This window comes from Chrysochloris asiatica, unplaced genomic scaffold (genome assembly GCF_000296735.1).
Source record: "Chrysochloris asiatica unplaced genomic scaffold, ChrAsi1.0 scaffold00083, whole genome shotgun sequence".
Taxonomy (NCBI): domain Eukaryota; kingdom Metazoa; phylum Chordata; class Mammalia; order Afrosoricida; family Chrysochloridae; genus Chrysochloris; species Chrysochloris asiatica.
In genome coordinates this window covers 7,853,272-7,874,294 of record NW_006408601.1, presented here as the reverse complement: position 1 = coordinate 7,874,294, position 21,023 = coordinate 7,853,272, and the positions used below count along the sequence as shown (strand labels likewise).

The following is a 21,023-nucleotide window of genomic DNA, read 5'->3' as shown; positions in this document are numbered from 1 at the left end:
GCCCGAGTTCTGGGTAGAGGCAGTTGAGAGTGGCCCAGGACCTGGGAATTGGGCCCTTTCTCAGGTGGTCTTAGGAACTTCTTGGCAACCCAGGTAAGTAGAGAATCAGACAGAGTGTGAAGTTTTGCAGTTTGATCTGTGATTCATCTCACAAAGCCACATATTCCTTGGGAACCTGACTTCTGGCTGCTGCCCATGGATGTTTTGGCTGAGTTGGACCTGTGTGTTTCATCACTTTGTTCTTTGTGTTCTTATAGCCTTTGGGTGGTTTTATCGTTACGATGGCAAATTCCCGACCATCCGGAAGGTAGGACGGGTTTGAGTGCTGTGCTGGCTTGCTGCTGAGCTTGCTGTGGCATTGACCTTTTTCAAATATCGTATATGCAGACTGAAATGTCAGGAGGTGCGTGTACACAGTACAAATTACGGAGACTTCTGATGCCAGATGCAGACCGTTGCCGAGGCAAAAGATTTGCCAGCCACGGCTCTGTCTTAGAAATAGATCTCAGTGTGCCCTGGCCAGTTTCTGCAATCTTTCATTCTCTCTCTAAATTTTATTACAGTATCTCTAGGCCCCATAAAACCCTCTAGCCTTTGTCTTTCTAATTTATTTTGGCATTTGATTATGAAAATGCTGCAGTTAATCTATGGATTGGACATCTGAGACAGGCATCAGCATAAATCTGGCCGACTTAATTGAGGTGCATCACTTCATGGACTCTTTCTGGCAAATTGTCAGCCCCCCAGAAACCACAGTCTTGAGTATATTAACTTGGTGGTATGTAACTTCTCTCTGCTTGTTTAACGGGAATGTTTAAAGTGCTTCAGAAAATGTTAGGTGCCGTCAAGTCAGTTCCGACTCGGAACGACTACCCAGTCCTGAGCCATCCTTAGAATTGTTTTGTTTGAGCCCATTGCTGCTGCCACTGTGCCAACCCATCTTGTTGGGGGTCTTCTTCTTTTTTGATGACCCTCCACTTTACCAAGCATGATGTCCTTCTCCAGGGACTGATCCTTCATGACATTTTTTTTTTTAATTTTTCAAACTATCAAGATTTTATTTAACAAAAGCAATAAATGAGACATTTCTAAATCTTATAATAGTGGACTTAATATAAAAGTAAAGAATTCTCCAAAATCTGTACTAAAAATACAAACTCTATGGACCAGAGGTACAGAGAATTTTTATTTTAAATTTCAGTCACCCAAAACAGCAGCTTATGGTCTCCTCCAATTGCACCCAGTGGGAGAGTTCTATGCCAGGAAAGACCAGATCCAACAGCTACAGAGCCAATGAGGATGTGCTGAGGGTGCCCGAAGTGGTGAATTTGAAAGTGGCTTGCCATTTTTCTGGGATAGCCAGTTGTTGCAAACAAGCTTTCACTAATTCTGGACCACCTGAATAAGTAAGCGCTATCTAAATGGAAAAGTCTCTTCTCTTGAGGATAACTGGACTGAGTTATATCCCAAATTATCCAGTCATTCCCGGCAACAGCTCCAACTTTAAACATGTTTTTCAAGCACCAATGTGCTGATATCAGTGGTATCTGTTCCGATTCAAGAGACAAAATAGCCTGTTGGGCAATAATATCATAGAATCGGATTGCTCCATTCCTCTCTGCAACCATCAGCTTGTAAGTTTCTTCAGGATGCCAGCACACACTCATTCCAGGGGAACGGAGAGCAAAATGAGCTGCTTGAACTTTCAAAGTCCCAAATCCTGCAGGTATGATCATCGCTCACACTTGCAATTTCTTGGCCTTCTTTGGGATCAAACACCAAACCATTAATAAAATCTGAATGGCCGTCTAAAATCTTGTATTCATTCTTATCCTGAAGATCTGAAGTAAACAATCTGATTCTCATATCTGCTGCTGAAGTACAAAATCTGATGATTGGAGGCAATGTATCGAGTCGAGTCTCTGGGCTCCAGGCAATGCCATCCACCCGGACTCCATGGTGAAACTTTTGGAGAGTTTTGTACTCAATTCATTCTGTTTCTGCTGCTTCCTCCTGAAATGTACACGTGCCAATGACCACATAATTATTGCCACCACCATATGCAATTAGGTTTCCTGAATCTCCACTCTCAAAGGGATTAAATTCTGCCACATGAACATAATCTTCACAATCCACAGTGTAGGCAGCATTTCTAGTAGTATCTTGCTTCATCTTGTATGTCAAAACTTGAGCAGTGCAAAAGCAAAATAGCCTTCCATTTTGGTCATGGAACTGTGGGGGCAGAGTGGAAGCATTGGGCCACAGGCCATAAAGCAGCACAGCCCCTTGAACACCCTGAGCTATATGCACCGGAGGGCAATGGGTCGCAGGCCCCTTCATGCCATCTTGTCCAAAGTATGAGAAATGAAGTCTTGCCATTCTCACTTCTAAGAAGCATCTGAATTGTACTTCCAAGACAAATAACAGACACCAATACTATTCCTGACAGTATTCAGAACACAGATTGGGATTTGCAGGCCACTGAGTAAAATAGAACAAGGCACCTCAGAGGATTCCTTCCCACACTGTCATGGTCTCAGAAAACACTTGGTCTCCTAGGACAGTCCTTTACACTATACAGCCTGACTGAGTGGCTGCTGGTTCACTAGTAGAAGTCACCTTCCTTGAGGGAGACCTGGGTTCCATTCCCAGCCAATGCACCTCACATACCTTGTGTGCAGCCACCAGCTGCCTCACTGGAGGCCTGTGTGTTGCCACGATGCTGAGCAGGATTCAGCAGAGCTTCCAGACTAAGATGAGAAAGAAAGACCTGGTGATCAACTTCAGGAAATCAGCCACTGAAACTCCTCTGGATCACCATAGGCTGATCTGAACGCAATGGTGGGGATGGCCCAAACAGGACAGAATTTGTTTCTATTGTGTTCTGTGGGTCGACATGAGTGGGGGGCTGGTCCAACATTAGATGACAACAACACGTGGCTAAGAGTGTCTCTTTGGAATAGATTTTTAATTTTTCTCTATCTCTACTGGAATTCATCTAGAAGATAAAATGCACATACAGAGTTGTTCGTGAAACTTTTTTTTTAAAGACAACGACAAGTAAACTTTTCCAGGCACTAATGACTATGTCTGGCGCTGTAGGATAAGCACTGAACTGCAAAGTTGGTTTGAACTGCAAGGTCAGTGGTTCAAGCTCATCAGCCGCTCTTTGAAACCCTATGTGGAGTCTCCAGGAGTCAGAACTGACTCAATGTTGCTTAACAACAACAAATGGTTATGTAAATGTCAAAGGACTAGACTCTGCTTCCTCATCCCTCACTCATTAGAAATCACTTGAAAATTATTGGTGACGAGGTAGGACTGGTTCCCCCCTATTCATTATTTCAGTCATTACAGAAACAGCTGGCATTTTGGTTTTCATTTTAATTTCCAAAAGAGAGAAAAATTGCTTTTGGTGAAAACAAGAGAATAACCACCCCATCTGCCTCTCTGCTCTGTCTGGACTAAAAGAAGTAATTGTCATGAATTTAACTGACAACTCAAAGTACAATAGACTCATGTCCTTCCGATGGCTCTGAAAATCCATCTCTATTTTCTCAGGATTCATGATAGCCAGAATGGACCTGATGTTTTGTCTCCCAGCAGCAGGAACACCCTGTCCCGGGGTAATGCAAGTGGCTTCCCTGGCCAGGAACATCAACGTGCTAAATCCCCCTTATTTGGAAAGAGAAACATGAATGTCTTCAGTTCCTACATTGGCAGTAATTCTGCCTGGGGCTCAAAGCCCACATACCTAGGGCCCCACGGAGTCTCTGCCAGGACCTGAAGGATCCTGGTGCTTACTGAGACCTTTTATCAAGACAATTTAAGGAAATCACACAGAAGCCCAGTCTGATGGAGGAGGCAGATTTACACAGCTAACTTGATTGGAAGGCTAGTCTGAGATGTCCAAGCCTCTTCAGCTGTGGATGAAAGTGGGTGTCCACTGCTAGGAAGGCCCCTTTCTCATTCCTGACCTTGGCTGCTGAGAAAGCTCAGGACAGCTAAGAGCCATCCAGGGGATGGACTTGAACATGGAGTGAACACATGGACTCCTTCTTCACCCAGAAATTCTTAGTGTTGACTCATTCTCCTGAATGCTAACTACCCTCCATGTTGTTTGTGATGGGGGCTGTCCCCCACTCCTACCATGCTCCCCAGTGCCCCCAGCTCACCAGCTCATCAGGATGCAGCAGATAAAGTGCAGGGCCTGACAGGCTCAGGTCTAAAGCCGAGAATCACATGCTGGGTATCTTCCATCAGGCAGATGACTTCACCTCTTTGAGCCACACCACCCTCATCAAGAGAGTCCTGGTGTGGCTAACCTAAAGATCAGTGGTTCAGACCCACCAGCTGCTCCTCAGAGACCCTATACAGGGTGACTACCAGTTGGAACCAACTCAACGGCACTTAACAACCAGAGATAATCAGTATAAATTCCTTGGCACATAGGCAGTCTATACATTTCCACTGTCTTCCTTCAACTTCTCCTGGCCTCCCTGCAACTCCATGGAGAAGCAGCCAGGAGTCAGGCTTTATGGATCCAATTCCAACAGGAACTATAAGAAGTTTTAGTTGCCCTTCATCTCCCTTCCCCAGTCCCCTCAAGCACTGACAAGCTGTGTAAAGCAGCTAGGCTACCCCCTCTCCCACCCCTGACATGCCCCTCTGCCCACTTCCCAGTCCTCTGGTTTTTGGCTACTCCTCAATTCAGGTGCCCAGTTCAAAGGAAGTGGCAGATTTGGACATTCCAGGATGAAATGGTCTGAAACTTAATTCAGCACTATCCCTAGAGCCTGTGTCCCTGAATCTGGGGTCCTAGGTGGGAAACTGGCTCCCACATCCTCCAGCTCAGAAGGGAGGGTCTTTCTTACCAGACTTACCTGGAGAATTACTAGAGAATTGCCTGGAATCTCCCCAGATGCCTCTTTGGTATCTGAACATTAGACCTCTTTCTCTCCAGATGGTGGAGCAGACATGTGCCCAGATTGTTTTTGTTAAGTGCTGTCAAGTTGGTTCCACCTCATAGCAACCCTGTATAGAGTTTCCAAGGAGCATCTGATAGGTTTGAACTGTTGGCCTTGTGGCGTGCAGTCCAGAGCTGATCCTACAGTGCCATACCAGAAGTCCATGTGCCCAGATAATAGGATATCAATAACAATGCCTTAGAAATTATACAGCCCATTACCACTTACAAAGCTCTTTCATATACAGTGTTTCTTTTGCTTTAGATGGCAAGTCTGTGAGCATGGTATTTTCTCCACTTTTGGAAATGAGGCAAATCAGACCCAGAGAGGTTAAGGTACTTAGCCAAGGCCACTCAGCTAGTTTGTGAATTAGTAAGCCAGTTCTTCTGACTGGCAAAGATCATTTGTGTCTTATTTGCAAGGGGCAACAGTAGCCTGCCTAGCCTACTCCTGAGGTGGCATGCTCAGTGGGGTGGGGCCAAACTTGGGGAGAGTCTCATGGTGGAGTGCTGTCTGAGGACTGAATGCCCTGTTTGCTGTGCTGTGCCAGCATCAACACTGTGTAATCCTTGTCGTACAAACCATGCCACATCTGCTCAGAAAGGAAAAGATAAGAAGAAAGCCAAGTATGACAGCCTACAAGAGTTGAGAAAGAATAAGAAGGAATTGGAGTTTGAGCAAAAGCTATACAAAGAGAAAGAGGAAATGCTGGAAAAGGAAAAGCAACTGAAGATCAATCGGCTGGCCCAAGAGGTATGTGTCCTGCTTGTCATAGGCCAGGTGAGCATCCTTGGAATAGTCTGAGATTCTCTTTCATGGTCCAAGGGAAACACTTACGGTCCTCCTCTCCAAATTTTCCCTCTCCACCCACCCTAGTCTGGAAAATGAGACCATCCTGCCTGCCTGGGGTCATGTGAGATGAGCCCCTTCCTCAAGGTGTACGCTTGAAATTGAGACTAGACTTCCTTGCTCAGTGGATGCGTCTGAAGCTAGCCACTCTGGCCACATTGTACCTAAGCCCTCCACCCTCCTGATTAGAAGTTTATGTCTATTCCCTCCACCCCCACACTGTTCAGGTATGAGTCTGGGGCCTTTCCACTCTGAGTGTGATTCTGAGGCTTGTTTCCCTGCTCAAGGTATGGGCCTGAGGCTAACCCCTCTGCCTAGATTATAGATCTGAAGTTAACCTTCCACCTACCTATCTAAAAGTCTGAGTCAGTCTGGCCCCTTATGCAGAGTATGAGTCCAAATCTAGGTCTTCCCAACCTGACTTGGCTCTGACAGTCTGAGGCTAACCCTTTTGTGCAGGTTGTAGGTCTGAGACTAAACCCTCACTCACTCATGCTATGGGTCTGAGACTACTTCTCTCAGTACAGGGTATACCTGAGGCTAGACCTCTTCAGGCAGGGTCTGTTTCTAAGTCTGCCCCCACCCAAGACATGTCAGAAGTCATAGTATTGACTAATTCCTATCTCCTAGGTGATTTGGGCGACATTAACTCCCTAGCTATTGGAGATAGTATTGCTTCTTCTTCTCTAATCAGAATGCCAAGCTGATTAGATCACAAAGCCAGCAAAATCCTGGCAATGTGAAGGGCATTAGGTCTAGCATTAAGAACAAATTAGCTTCAAAATTAAAAATAAAATTGAACTTGTGCTTCTGAGAAAAGGAGTAAGGCTCTTGGAGTGAGCTGGGAGCGTACCGTACAATGGACTGTTCTTGGGGGATCAGCATTGGTGGAGGTTCTGGGAGCAGCTAATCCTATGCAATACATGAGCCCTTTCTCTGATTTTGCCCAAAAGAACCATTAAACTGACCTGACACCAGCATCTCCCCCTCCTTATTTCTGCCTCCTCAGCAGCCAGATGGAACAAGCCCAGGTCTTTTTCTAGAGTTGACACATCTAACAGTCTCTTGGTGTTTTTCAAAGAAGCTGCTTCTGTGCTATTGTGATTGAAGTGAATGTACCCTTTGTCCTCTTCCTTTGTGCCGGTTCTGGGTCCCAGGTGTCTGAGACAGAACGGGAAGACCTGGAGGAATCGGACAAGATTCAGTATTGGGTGGAAAGGCTCTGTCAGACGCGCCTTGAGCAGATCTCCTCTGCTGATAATGAAATTCCAGAGGTAACAGAGCCCTTCTTGCCAGAAGGACAGCGGGAGACAAGGTGGGCACTGGAAGCTTCTCCAGCTGCACCCAATGCCCATTCCACCTTTCAGGGGCTACCCCTACCAGCCCACTCCCCTCTCCTCTCTTTGGGAGGAGGGACATGTCTTTATTTCTGGGCTTATCTCCTGAATGGCTGTAAGTTCCAACTAATTGGAGACAATTCCAGTTAGGCTTTTGTCCTGGCATCATTATTAAGAGCAATCCTTTTTGCTGCCAAGCAAGCACCCGTTTAGTTGATAAGTTAGGTGGTCACCCACATAAGGGCATAACTTAGGAGCCTCCTACATTTGAGCACTGTGTGGTGTGGGCTCAGCTGGGCACTCAGATGGCACAGAAGTGGTACTCTTGTGGTTCTCATTTGAGGGTGGTGGATCTGCAGCAGCAAAGTAAACCCAGGGTTAAATAATAAACAAATGTACTGTGAAGTAGAGCTCTCTGGAGTGTGGAAAATTACAGCACTTCCTTACACCTCTCCCCAGATGACCACAGGGCCCCCGCCTCCCCCACCTTCTGTGTCTCCACTGGTCCCACCACTGAGACGCTTTGCAGGTGGGCTGCACCTGCACACCACTGACCTGGATGACATTCCCTTGGACATGTTCTACTACCCCCCTAAGACTCCCTCTGCCTTGCCTGTGATGCCCCATCCACCTCCATCCAACCCACCCCTCAAAGTCCCTGCACCACCTGCCCTTCCCTCAGCAGGCCGTGTGAGTGCCTCATCTTCACCCTGGGCACAACGCACTTCACCCCCTATTCCCATTCCCCCACCACCATCCATTCCCACCCAAGACCTCACTCCTACCCGCCCACTGCCCTTGGCATTGGAAGAGGCACTGGGCAACCACCCATTCTGTGCTGGGGACACAAGCCATTCTACAGAGGACTGGGAGACAAAGAACCACAGTGTGAAACCCACAAGCTCCCCTGTCCCTGAACGGAGCTTCCCACCCACCCCAAAGGTACTATCCCTGCTCAGCATGCTCTGCTTGAAAGTAGAAAGAGTGGGGAGGGCTGCTGTTTCACCCATTCTTAACTGTTCTGTGAGTGGAGACAGGAAGAAACCTCAGTCCACCCCCATTGTGTAAGAATGAGTCCCCCATCCTGCATGTTGTAGACATCTTGCATGTGAATGGTTTCTGTTGGTTTTTAAGTGCTATATTGTATGGTAAATTGCCTGTGTGTGATCCTTGGAATGAATAGCTATATAGTTATGTACATTACTCTCTTTTTCCTCCTCTTGGCTAGTATGGACAGTAACTTTCAATTGAATACTTGCGATGCTATAGTAATGAATGGAGTCCTGGTAAGATTAAGCTAACCACAAGGGTCAAACCCACCAGCTGCTCTTGGAAACCCTATACAGGGTCACTATTAGTCGGAGCCAACTAGACGGCACTTTACAACAACATTAATGCACAGTTAGAACTCTTTGTCACATCTAATCGTTTCTTGGTATTAGCTTTGAAAGCTCTGGATATGAGATATGATTCCATTGTTTAACAGGAGGGAGGGGAAAGCAGGGGACAATATTAGGCATGTAAATAAAATATAATACTGTCAAATTCAGTATGAGGACATTACAGTCATTAGAGTATCATTTTCTGTGGCACCTGCTAGCTACACTGGCTTGAAGCATAATAAGGTAATCCCTGAGATACGACCAAGATCAGCTCCTAAGTGTTTTCTTTAAGTTGAATTTGTAGGTAAGTTAGAGCAGATGCATATGGTGTTTAATTAGCTTTACTTTAGTGTATGAAAAAGGAGCTGTGGTGGCTCTGTAGGATAAGCACTGAACTGTTAACTGCAAGGTTGGTAGTTCAAACCCACCAGTTGCTCGGCAGGAGAAAGATGAGGCTTTCTGTTCCCATAAAGATTTAGTCTTGGAAACCATATAACTCGATATCAGTGGATATGGTTTGGTTTAGTGCAAATAAAGGCTCAAAACCTTTTCAACGATGTAAAAGTTGCACATGCAACAAGTGAAGATGCTTTTGATGAAGAATTTGTTGCAAGTAGGAGTTGGTTCAGACACTTCAAAGTGAGGGCAAATATACTTAGCATTCAAGGGCAAGAACAAGTAGTCCATAAGTTGTAACCTGTACCCAGAATTTTCTTGCCACTCTCCAGTTACAGAAAAGACTAGCATGAGAGAGTTCTAAGAAATTTCCAAATTTATTATTAAAAGACTAGAGATGTTTATCTTGGATGTCAGTAAGCTGGACAGTAGTGATCTGTCTCAAAAAGCCATATATTTCATTCATTGTTCTTAACTCAATGACTATCTTTGGAAGAGGAAGATGTGGAGCTTTGATCCCAAGGAAGGAAAAAAAAAAAATTCTTCTGTTGTCCTAGCCGTGAGTCCAGGTTTGAGTCAGAGCTAAAGTAGCTCATAGCAGCTGAAGGTGGGGGTCTTTGGGGAAGGGAGAGTCATCTAGCATCTGGCCAGTGGTTTTTGTTAATCTTCCTGCATAGATTGGTGTTCTTGCATGAAGAGAATAAGGTGTCTCAGAGCATTCAGGGGGGCTTAGGGGTTAGAAGATGTGAGTGAAGAGAATATCAGATGCTTGCAAGGCTACAGCTTCCACCAGGGCAACCCTCAGAGACTCCCTCTGGATTTGTGGTGGAGTTGTGAGCTCTGCAGTTCCAGCAATCCAACAGGGAGACTATACTAGGGATGTCTTCCCCTAGAGCTCAGCCAGGGACCAGTTTGCAGGGAAGACTTAGTCTGCCACAAAGAGCCTTTTCCTGTGATGGGTCTCCATCAAGATAAGCAGCAACTTTTCCTGGACAAATTCAACTCTACAGTCACTGATTTCACACTTACCTTGTATCTTTCCATGTGAGGTAGAGAAGAGCAGTGCTGACGAGGATATAGAGCAGATTGACATACCTTTGGGTCCAATGACATTCCACCTGAAGGAAGACTTGGCAGGATTCAGCTATAAAGTAGGCTTAGACTGTGGGCTGTGGGAGGGATTCATCCTAGTGAGAGCTGAAGACACTTCTGTAGATTCGAGGACTTATGAGTTGAGCCTTGGAAAGATGAGACTTGGAGGATAAAGGGAAGGCAGGTGCAGAGAACATAAAGATGGCAAGGCAAGAACTGCAGATAGTTGCATCAACTCTCCTAGGTACCACTATTACTGGTTCTTGCACCATGACTTGTAGAGACTTTGTGTCCAGCCACCAGGACCAGCAGATGTTTGCTGCTGCAGTCTGGGACCTGAAACCATGGTCAGAGGACATAGAAGGGGAGGCTGGATGGCACCCATGGCCACTAAGAGAACCTTTCAAGAGGATTCTGAGCAACACTGGCTACAGATGCCCCACTAGCCAGGCTTTGGCCCAAGTGCCTGATGCTTAGAATCATTCAGTAGTGTTTGTGGCCTCTTACCATACCATGGCCAATGGACTTCTCATCTCTTTGCCGAAGATCATACCTTTCAGGACTGACAAGGAGAATGGACCAGGCTGGCTCAGCATGTGCATGGTGTGAATTTGCATGTATATGGAAGTACCATGACTGGCCTGGGCCACCTCCACCATGACCTCATATGGGACTCTCTTAAACTAACCCCTGTAGCCATTTTGCCCAAGCCCACAACCCCCACGAGGCCCTGGAGTGTCCACCATCTCCAAACCTGTCATGGTCCACCAAGAAGCCAACTTCATCTACAGACCAGCTGTGAAATCCGAGGTCCTGGTAAGCCCTTGGGGTCCCCTCCAGGGCATTTCCAGAGGAGCAGACAAGGAAAGTGAAGTGGGACACCAACTGAGATCAGACTCTAACGTTCTTATTGACCAATAGATGAGCTCACATGGGTATAAGTGGGTGTTGACATGACCATTGGAACTCCTGTTCCCCAGTTGATCAAATGACCTGGAAGTTCATCTAAAAAAAAAAAAAAAGAATGGTGAGAACTTTTTAAGATCCTATCAGGCACCAGGTTCTGCACACTCTCATTTGATCCTCATAAATAAGCTTTAGTTACCCTGTCTTACCCAGGGACATGATACTATTGTTTTCCCTAGTTAACATTTAAAGGAGCCTAGATGTTCTCCTCTGTCCTATGGCATCACTATGCTATGATTTAGAATCGACCAGATGACAATGAGTTTTTTTTAGGTGGCACAAAGGGGTTGTGCTTGACTGCTAACCTAAAGTTACCAGTCTGAATCCATCCAGAGATACATGGAAGGAAAGACCTGGTGCTCTGCTTCCACTAAGATTATAACCAAGAACACCCTATGGAGTAGTTCTACTTTGTAACACCTGGGAGCACCCTGAGTAGGGATCTGGTGGTTGGTGGTTATGTGCCGTGGAGTTGGTTCCGACTCATAACGATCCTGTACAGGGTTTCCAAGGCTGTAAATCTTTACAGGAGGAGAACGCCTCATCTTTCTCCTGCAGAACAGCTGGTAGTTTCGAACTGCTTACCTTTGCGGTTTACAGCCCAATTCGTAACCAATATGTTAACAGAGCTCCTTGAGTAGAGAATCTACTCAGCAGCAATTAACAACAGCAAGTGAACATTTGAGGAAGCTGAGGCTTTGAGATATTAAGTCAATTGCCCAACGTATTACTAAGACTCAATGTAAGTCTTTGGACGCCAAAGCCCAAGCTATCCCCTACGTTGCCATCATTCCAAAACCTGCAGAAATTCCAGTTGCCATTTCCTGGGCATGTGAGCAGCCTCACATGGGGGACTGGCCACAGCAGACCCCTTACCCTATTTATCTTGTCACCTCCCCTCATGAGGGCTGAGCATTTGAGCTGTGGCCCTGAGAGGTGGAGAAGGTCTGCCATCCACAGCCACTGGTGACTGAGGGAGCTGGGATTCATGTGTGCATTTTCCTGGGATGCCCAGCCCCTGACTGGTTTCCCACCCACAGGGAAGAAAGCCCTGCTAGAAATTTTATTTCCCTTTCAAGGAAACCCTATCCAAATGTCAGGGCACAAGCTCAGATATTTATTTTGAGCTGTAGCTGTCCTGTCAGCTTCTCAAAGAGCAAAGGTCAAGCTCCTGTGACGGTATGCTGGCTGATAGTTCTCAAGACTGTGGTGTCTGCTTGGGTAGAACTGCATTCATATGGGGCACTAAGCAGGCTTCTAACATTAATCAGCCTGTGTCTTTGGAGAGGGAGACACTAGGGTTGGGCACCAGAGGGCAGACGACACCAACTGATAATGTCCAGTGTGGAACCTTTTCTTTTTTCCTGGCAGCCACAGGAAATGTTGAAGAGGATGGTGGTTTATCAGACAGCGTTCAGACAAGTAAAACAATACCCGCCGTGTGGATGTGTGTGTGTTGGGGGAGGGGGAGGGTGTCCAGGTTCCTCCCCTCTGTGCTTGACTTCTGGGAGTGCCAATTCCGAGGCCACCTGAACACCCTCTGCTGAAAGCCTCAGGCCAGAACTGCTTCTCACATTGTCAGAGGAGCTGAGTCTCATAGGGAGAGAGAGCCCTGGGGGCTTATTAATTGTTTCCAAAAGAGAGAAAGGTGAAGGGATTCTTCATAGGAATAAAGAGTTCAAGATGGGGCTTGCCTTGGCCATAGAAGAAAATGAAGGAGCTACCTGAGGGGCTCCCTGCCTCGCTCCAGGCAAATCACAGCAGCACCCAAACCTACCTGGTACCAAACAGGTGTTAAAGGGAAAGTGGTGGTCCAGGTCCCCTTCTGCCAGTACACTCTGGGTGGGGATGTCGAAGTCCTTGCTGGTCTCTGAGAGGGATCAGACCAGCTGGCAGTCATTGATCCTCCCCATCTTCTGGGCCTCATCTCCAGAGATCCACCTACCATTTCACAACCAATGGAAGAGACCAAGCCAGAGAGAGAAAGATGTTGCAAGCAGACAGGCCTGGTTTCTCCAGCTACCTCCCTGGTAACCCACCATCAGAGTGCAGGTTGATATAATCACAGGCATGGAGCAAAAAGGGATGTTATCACCTTACAGTGCAACATAGGGGGTATCTTCAAAATAGGATGCTCCCAGGCCAGGCCCAGGGGATGCCAGGGGACAGCTAACACTTAGAAGGCTTAGAAGGCGTGATGTGCCAAGCACAAATTCTAAAGGCTTTATTCATGTAATCTTTACAACCACCCTAAGAGGTAAATATTAATATCATCTCCACTTTATAGATGAGAAAAGAAGCAGACAGGTTAAGAAACTTGCCCAAGAAGTCACAGCTTGTGTGAGATCCTGGGTTTGAATCCAGGAGGTCAGTCTCTGCAGTCTGGACCCTTAAATATGATGATGTCTCCCTCTTAGTATTCCTGACAATTTGCTGATGCATCCGCGGTATGCTCTCTGGTTAATAACAAAGGTGGTGTCTGCTTGAATAAAACTGGGTAAAGCTACATCCTATGCTGAGCTGGCCCGTAATGCTAAGCAAGCTGTGTCTGAGGAGGGAGATGGGCAGGACAGCTCCAGGCTGTCAGGTTGTGAGTAGACTTCTTAGAACCTGGTTGTTTAGGGCACAGATGAGCTTCAAAGGGAGAGAGGTAGGAGGGTGAGGAATCCCAGGCCCCAAGCTGGTAGTCAAACCTTTGCTCCAAGGTCCACTGACTGGGAAAATTTGAGGCATGAATGTGATCTCTCAGGGGTGGTTTCTCCATCTACTGAGTGAGGAGTTGGCGTGTAGCAACCAAGCCAAAGATCCATCTTTGGCTTGGTTGCTACATGCTGGGCATAAAGGGGACTTTGATCTCCCCATGATGCTGACCACAGACTCTAAGGCATATGGCACCTCTATTTGCTGCAGCCAAGAGAAGTTTGTGTGCTGAGGGTGGTTCCAGTAAGTCCAGCAAGACCTGTTTGGGCACCTGCTATAGGCCTCTCCTTCATTCCACCGTCCACTGGCCTAGATTCCTGGCCCCTCTCCTGCAGTGAATTCTGGGAGGCAGAGTGTGTTCTGGCTCTACCCTTTCTCCCCACTCTTATTCCTGAGTCTTGGGAATACTATTTCCACCCTTGCTGTCCCCTAGCTAATGGGTAAACCTGGGCTCCCCAGAACCTGGAGAGGCTCTGACCTTCTAAGATATGCATTCAGTAAGAACAATGTCAGACACCAGGCAAGCACAGCACTCCCTGCCTTGACTTCGCTCTTGATGCCCGATATTCCTTGTGATGGGTTTCCCTAAGGTGAGCAGCGTCTTTTGCAGGGTTGGTCCCTTCTTTGAGGTGGAGAAGAGCTGGCCTTCACCCCCATGGTGCAGCCCTGATCTCACTTGGGCTTCTGGAAGAGCTAAGGGAAGTTAGGGGTGTTGTGGGAAGATGAGTCTTTCAGCAAGACAGAAACTGCCTTCCCAGAGCAACTCTGCAATGTGGCAGCCAGAGATGCCAGCTCACTGAAGAGTGCAGAACCCAGCCTCGGAGCCTTCAAATGCCTCCCTGTGCTTCCTGCTTCTCCCTGGCAGGGTGTTGTGATTGTTGGGTCCACCAGCACCACCTTGCACCCCCCAACTCCCATGCCTGGCTTTCTGCTGGCCTGCCCTCTCCCCTATCTCTGACCCACTCACCATCTTCTTCTCTTCCCTGAGCCTGTGTCCTGTCCTACCCTCAAGGGCCTCTGCTGTGAGGTCCTAAAACCCTCCTTTTGCTTCCAGGATTTCCGGAAATATGAAGAAGGCTTTGATCCCTACTCAATGGTAAGAGATAGCTCCCACTACTGGGGGTTTACCTCAGGCCAGGGGGATAGAGTGTTCCTTCATCCTTCATCTCAGGTGTTCCTCCCCAGGGATGCCCCGAAAGAGTCTTTCCTACTACTGCTCCTTTCATATATGTGTTTGTGTATGTGCATGGCTTACAGCAACTGCTATGCTTACTGAACACTAAATATATACCAGGAACTGGGAAGCACAATCTCATCCTCCAGTCCTCACTGTAATCCCATTTCACAGAACGTGATATACTGAAGTGCTGACAGGTTAATATATTCATTGCTCAAAATTACACAGCTAGTTAAGGGAAGATTTGGGATTTGTGTTTTTGGGCACATACATATCTCTCTCTGTATGTGCCCCCCCATGAGATCTGAGACCCCCAGTTGAAGACTGATGGGCTGGCAAAGGTGCCTGTGGTCCATATGTTCTGTGGGTTCAATGTCCCCTAGGTGATTGGCTTATACTTTAATCCTACCTCCACTCCATTTTCAGGCAAACTCAGATCTCCCCCATTGTCTTTTTCTTCCCAGTTCACCCCAGAGCAGATCCTAGGAAAAGATGTTCGACTCCTACGCATTAAGAAGGTTGGAGAGGTCCCATCCTCTGCCCTTCCCCCATCCCACCTTGGTCCCTTGCTTTTCCCACTCTCACAGTTACCTCTTCTCTCTCTCTCCCTGGGGATGCCACCTCCTGTGGTGGGATCAAACACCTAGAATCCACCTGGCACCCACGTCCCATTTCCTCCCTGAAGGCATTGCTGTGGGCCCCATGTTTCCCCTGCCCACTCTGTGGCCCTTGATGCTCAGTGGCCCACAGGCTGTTGTCTGCTGTTACTCCACAAGGCTGATTTTCCTCTCACCAGGAGGGGTCCTTAGACCTGGCCCTGGAAGGTGGTGTGGATTCACCTATCGGGAAGGTGGTTGTCTCCGCTGTTTACGAGGGGGGAGCTGCTGAACACCATGGTGAGTGGGGACCAGCCGGGCCCTGGTTTGGGGATGATGTGATGATTATACAGAGCCCTACAACAGAGTAAATAGATGTCTACTTGGATGGACTTCACAACTACTCAAGAATGCCCTCCCACCTTGGCCTGTCCATTCATTTATCTAGTCTCATGCGTTGCTAGGATAGAGGTGGACCCAAGACTATCCCTGTCCTCGTACATTCTGGTGGGAGAACCCATTGGTAAACAACTAACCAGATCATTTTAAATTGTGAAAAAGTGCTATGCAGAGAAAGACCAGGATGCTGTGACAGAATAGGAAAGGTCTGCTTTAGCTTGAGTAGGGGTCAGAGAAGGCCTCTCGGAGGAGGAGACATTTCATCTGAGACCTGAAAGAGAGAGAGAGATCCCGATGGAACAGCATACAAAGGCTCTGAGACAGGCAAGAGCTTGGCAAGCTCAGGGAGCTGACATCGACCCATCTGGTCGCCACCTGGAGAGTATCAGCTAGCAGAACCAACTCGGGTTTCTGATGACCTTGCTGGAAGTGCAGGGTTTTCTCCTTGTAGCTATGGCCAGAGTCAATAGCAGGGGCTCACTCAAGAGCTGATGTGGTACTGGTTCATCACTGGTGTCCTTAGTCACTAAAGCAGGAGTGAGGGTGGTGGTAAGCAGGGAACAATGTCCTTGAGTAATCTGGTGGGTGGCTTTGCCTCCTGCTTTCTGAGCCCATATGAACGTTCAGAACCCAGGACCCAGGGTTCTTCTGCAGCCCCCCAGTGCCCCTCTGCCAAGCCCTGGACTTGGCACATGCCACATACAGTTTGATCCACTTCATCTCTTCTTACAGGTGGCATTGTGAGAGGGGACGAGATCATGGCAATCAATGGCAAGATGGTGACTGACTATACCCTGGCAGAGGCAGAAGCTGCTCTGCAGAAAGCCTGGAGTCAGGGAGTAAGAGTGGCCCCCTCCTTCCCTTGCCTGCCTCTGTATCTAGACCTTACCATCAGCATGTCCCACATGAGGACAGTATATAGGGTCCAACACATACCCCATCCATCCAATAGTCTAAATCTGATGAAATGGGATTCTAAAAGATACATGTCAATTCTTAGCCTTGGGTTCAAAATAAATAGTTATGCAAATATACACTCAGAACATTGGGTATTGCAGCCTACCCAAGACAAAGACATAAAGGCTTTCTCTAAGTGCACACTGAACAGGAATCAGCAGAGTGCTTGGGACCACTAGAAAACATTCACAAAAGTAGAGGGTCTAGGATGGAGGAAGAAGGGCTGGTGGTGGTATTCTCTCATCAGACACCTAATTGGGTCAGGGCCACCACATAAGGCCTTTTCAGGTTGTGCAGTGCACAACCTGTACAACTGTATGCAGACAGCCAAGCCTGAGGTATTAAGTTCAATGCCAAGGAAGCTGATCGGATGGGACTGGGATCCACATGATGGGATATGGAGAAGAGAAGACTCACGGGTAACATGATGACTGTCTTTGATGATCAGAAGGGCTGCATTAGGGTCAAGGGTGCAGACGTGTTCCCTGTGATTCTTGAGGGCAGAGCCGGAATGGATGGGGAGAGGTCCTGGGAAGATATTTCAACCTAGTATATTTCAGGCTATCACCTAGTGGAGTGTCCACTGGATTCATCCAAGCCAAGGATAGACAATGATGAGCACGCCAAGGATGGCAGTGGTGTCATAGAGGGAATTCAAATGTTAGGGTCAGAAATCTAGGTCAGAAGTTCTCCAATGGGCTGTGCATTCAAGTTACCTAGGAAGCTTGTTAAAAATATGTTTCCCAGGACCCATCCCATACTACCAAGGGCCGAATTCATGAGTCTACAATTTTAGGAAATTACCCCCAAAGACTCTAAGGTTGGTACCTGGCCCTGGTTTACAGATCAGCATTTGGGAACTTAGTATCATTAGAGGGTCTTGAGACTGTGGCCTTTATGATTCTGTTACCTCAAAGACTAGAAGCTTCCCCAGACCAGGGGACCCGTCCTCAAAAGGAAGACCCTTAGAGTAGCAGGACAGACATGCCGTCCAACCCTGAGTCACGAGGCTTCTCCCCACAGGACTGGATTGACCTCGTTGTTGCCGTCTGTCCCCCCAAGGAGTATGATGATGAGCTGTAAGTGTGTGCTGACACCTAGCCCACTGCCTCCTCTCCCTCCTCCTCTGGAAACTTGGCCTTCTCTGAGCCCACCTCTACTTTCATCCAACCTGAAGGAATGATCCAAGCACACACTTTCTAGGAGTACTAGCTCCTACAACCCCCGGCTTAGAGAAATGCTAAAACTCAGCCACAGAGCTGCCTCCAGGGCCGTCTTGTCTAAGTTCTTTATAGATGGTAAACTGAGTCCCAGGGAGGTTCAAGGTCTCAGACCAAGTAAAGGAAGTTTGGGGAAAAGACTCAGGATTTCTGATTGTCTACTCAAAACTTTTCCCACGATACCACTGTCAGATTAAGGATTTCTGTGTCCATCCTTCTCTTTCTGTAAGATCTTCCCGATGCCTAACTGCATTTTCTCATGCTGTATTTCTAGGTGGCCAGGACCACAAGTTTTTGATACCTTCCCTGGGGAGACTCTCCAGGAAGTTTTGGCTCAGCCTCAATCTGTCTTTCTCTGTAATCATTGCATGTGTGTCTCTTTCTATATCTGTTTCATTCTCTCTGTCTCTGTATGAGTCTCTCTCACACACATTCTTTCTCCTCTTCCCCCTTTTTTACCTCCTTTTCATCTCTCTGTCTCTCAATCTCCATCCCTCCTGTCAATCTCTCCCTGCTTTTCCCCTTCATCTTTCTTCCCTTTCCCTCATTCCCTTTCTCTTTCTTGAACCCTGCTTCTCTCCCCCTGGCTCGGAGTCCTTGCTTCTCTGTGTTTGTCATTATGCATCTCTTTCGTTCTGCCTCTTGGTGTCTTGCCTCCATCTTTACCTCATTACATCACCTCCTCCCACACCCACCCATACTTGTCAGACCCCTGCTTGCCTGTGCCTGCTTGCTCCCACTGCCAGGCAGAGGCCGAGTTTCCTGCATATTTTGAAGAAATAAAGATCATTTAGCTCCTAATTCTGAAACCCAGGGCCTGTGTAGGACCCAAGGTCACAGCCAGGTGATGGGAGAGGTCCCGTGGAGCTCTGCTCAGAACAACCAAGCCCTGTGTTTTATTTCCTGCTCTGCTCTGCATACACAGCACTTCTATTTCCTCCTCTGCAGCCCAGAGCCCCGAGCGATGGGAAGGCTCCTTAAAGACCATGCTCCCCTGATGCACAGACATGGCCTTCCCCTGCAGCTGGAACTCGGCAGTCCCACCCGGTGACTAGGCAGGTGGGGTGCAAAGCCCTGTCTATCCATGCAGTGTGCAGTGGCCTTCAGCTGCTGACTCTGTCAGCAGGTTCTTTGGACTGGCACCTGGAGGGGTGTGCTAGGCACTATCCCTAAAATGCCACCTGGGACCTGCTGTTGGCCACACTTTGAAAACTGTGGGACTCAGGGCAGCGGAGCAGAGACCAGTCTGTAACATCCACTTGGAACTCAGGGCTGATGGACTAGGAAAGCCCAGAGGAAGCACAGCCTGAATATCCCCTCAGGAGGTGTGCTTAGAAAATGTGGCTCTCTTCCCAGTGGACACCACCCTACTGCCCACAGGCTTAGGCAGAGCTAGGGCAATTCAGAACTTTTTAAGGCTTGTCCAAAGAACCAAGGTTGGTGAGTTGGAGTTACTTGTGTCCTGTTGTGATCTGTTGTGACCTGAGTTCTATTCAAACCAAACTGTCCTTTATACCTTCTCCCTCCCATGGGTCCAGGCTCTATCTGTGGGACACACTGTGTGCCACTGGACAGAACTGGCAGCTGGCTGTGAAACCAGCATTTGGCATGGCCTGAAGGCCACTGCTGGCATATACAAGCAAAGACTGGTTGACTTTTCTGCTACCAGTTTTTCAAAACATTAGAGTCCCATGTTCCCAAGACAGTTGGCCTGTTATGCTATGGTTTCTTGGGTGACCAAAGTGGCCCTAGGTTTTCTATCACTTGTCATCTGCTCCTTTCGAGGGATCCCAGTTCTTTTCCCTGAGTTCTCTCCTTCTCCACCACCTGCCACCAGTCTGCTTTCTTCTTGACTCCTGTGTGCTGTGGTGAATGTGTAGCCGCTAGAGGCTGGCAAGGCCTTACAGTACCCAAGGGTGTTCCTCAATGTCAGGGCCCTCCTTGGGGATGAGTATGTACCCACAAGGCCTGCACCCACTTATCTACTTCCTCTCCCCTCACAGGACCTTTTTCTAAAGTTGAGACATTCAAATTCACCCTAGAAGACAATGAACTCCGGACCCACCTCCTGAATACAAGACCTAGGACCAACCATGAAAGACACCCAGCCTACAGACACCAGAACACATCTTGGGGAACCGTTAGTCAGCACCCAGGCATTCCAAACTCCCTTTGGCCCTGAACTAACACTGGACAAGGGATACTTTGAGCCTCTCTTCTAAAGGTCAGCGTGGAGAGGCGGGGACAGCTAACTGTTCTGAAGAAGTTCCCTGGAATCCACACTCCATTCCTTCTTCTCTGGCCCTATGACTTCGTTCTCTGGAGGACTCCTCCCTTGACCCCTCATCGGTTCTCTTAGATCTCCCTCTCCATCCCTTTATTTCTGCTCTAATTGCTGCTAGACTTGCTGCTGCAGATCTTACTCTGAGCTCATTAATAAAATAAGCAGATTTTTTCCCCTCATTTTATAGGAGTAAGTATGAATTTGGATGGCAAATTCAAGGATCTCACATTAAAATCATGATTCTCACCCTGATTCAAGAGTGAGAAAGAGCCTAAGGCATCACTGTGATCTATCATGAAGGACATGATCAGGGATTGGCCAGAATGCTGAGGCTGCAGGAAACAGGATGTGACTGAGGGAATGCAGTCCTGAGGGAAGACCTGCTGTCTTTGTTAAATGACACCCCACAGAGCCTCCAAGAGGATAAAAGGGTGTGTGCAGTTCTAGTGGACTAGTTGTTGTTAAGTATCATTGAGTTGGTTGCAACCCTGTATAGGGTTTCTGAGGAGCGGCTGGTTGTTTTGAGCCACCAATCTTGCAGCTCAAACTGATCTTGTAGTCAAACACATTAGCCTGCAGTACCACACCAGGACTCCCAGTGGACTAGTAGGAGGAAGTTAAAGCCCTTCCAGTTAAGAAGAGGTCTGGTGTGGTGCTGTGTGATAAAGCACTGGAATGAAAGGCCAGTTTGAACCACAAGG

At 47.7% G+C, this 21,023-nt stretch overlaps 1 protein-coding gene and 1 pseudogene across 1 annotated transcript in view; one reads left to right on the top strand and one right to left on the bottom strand.

Moving 5' to 3' along the window:
- USH1C (Usher syndrome 1C (autosomal recessive, severe)) overlaps positions 1-17,901 on the top strand; it is a 37,143-nt gene extending 19,242 nt beyond the window's left edge. Inside the window, exons 15-19 of the mRNA XM_006865797.1 lie at positions 14,744-14,785; positions 15,331-15,384; positions 15,663-15,762; positions 16,594-16,700; positions 17,842-17,901. Coding sequence (XP_006865859.1) covers positions 14,744-14,785; positions 15,331-15,384; positions 15,663-15,762; positions 16,594-16,700; positions 17,842-17,901 — 363 coding nt within the window. The remainder of the gene's footprint in view (positions 1-14,743; positions 14,786-15,330; positions 15,385-15,662; positions 15,763-16,593; positions 16,701-17,841) is intronic.
- On the bottom strand, positions 1,191-2,172 carry LOC102830365 (annotated as a pseudogene).
- Positions 17,902-21,023: the final 3,122 nt, after the last annotated feature.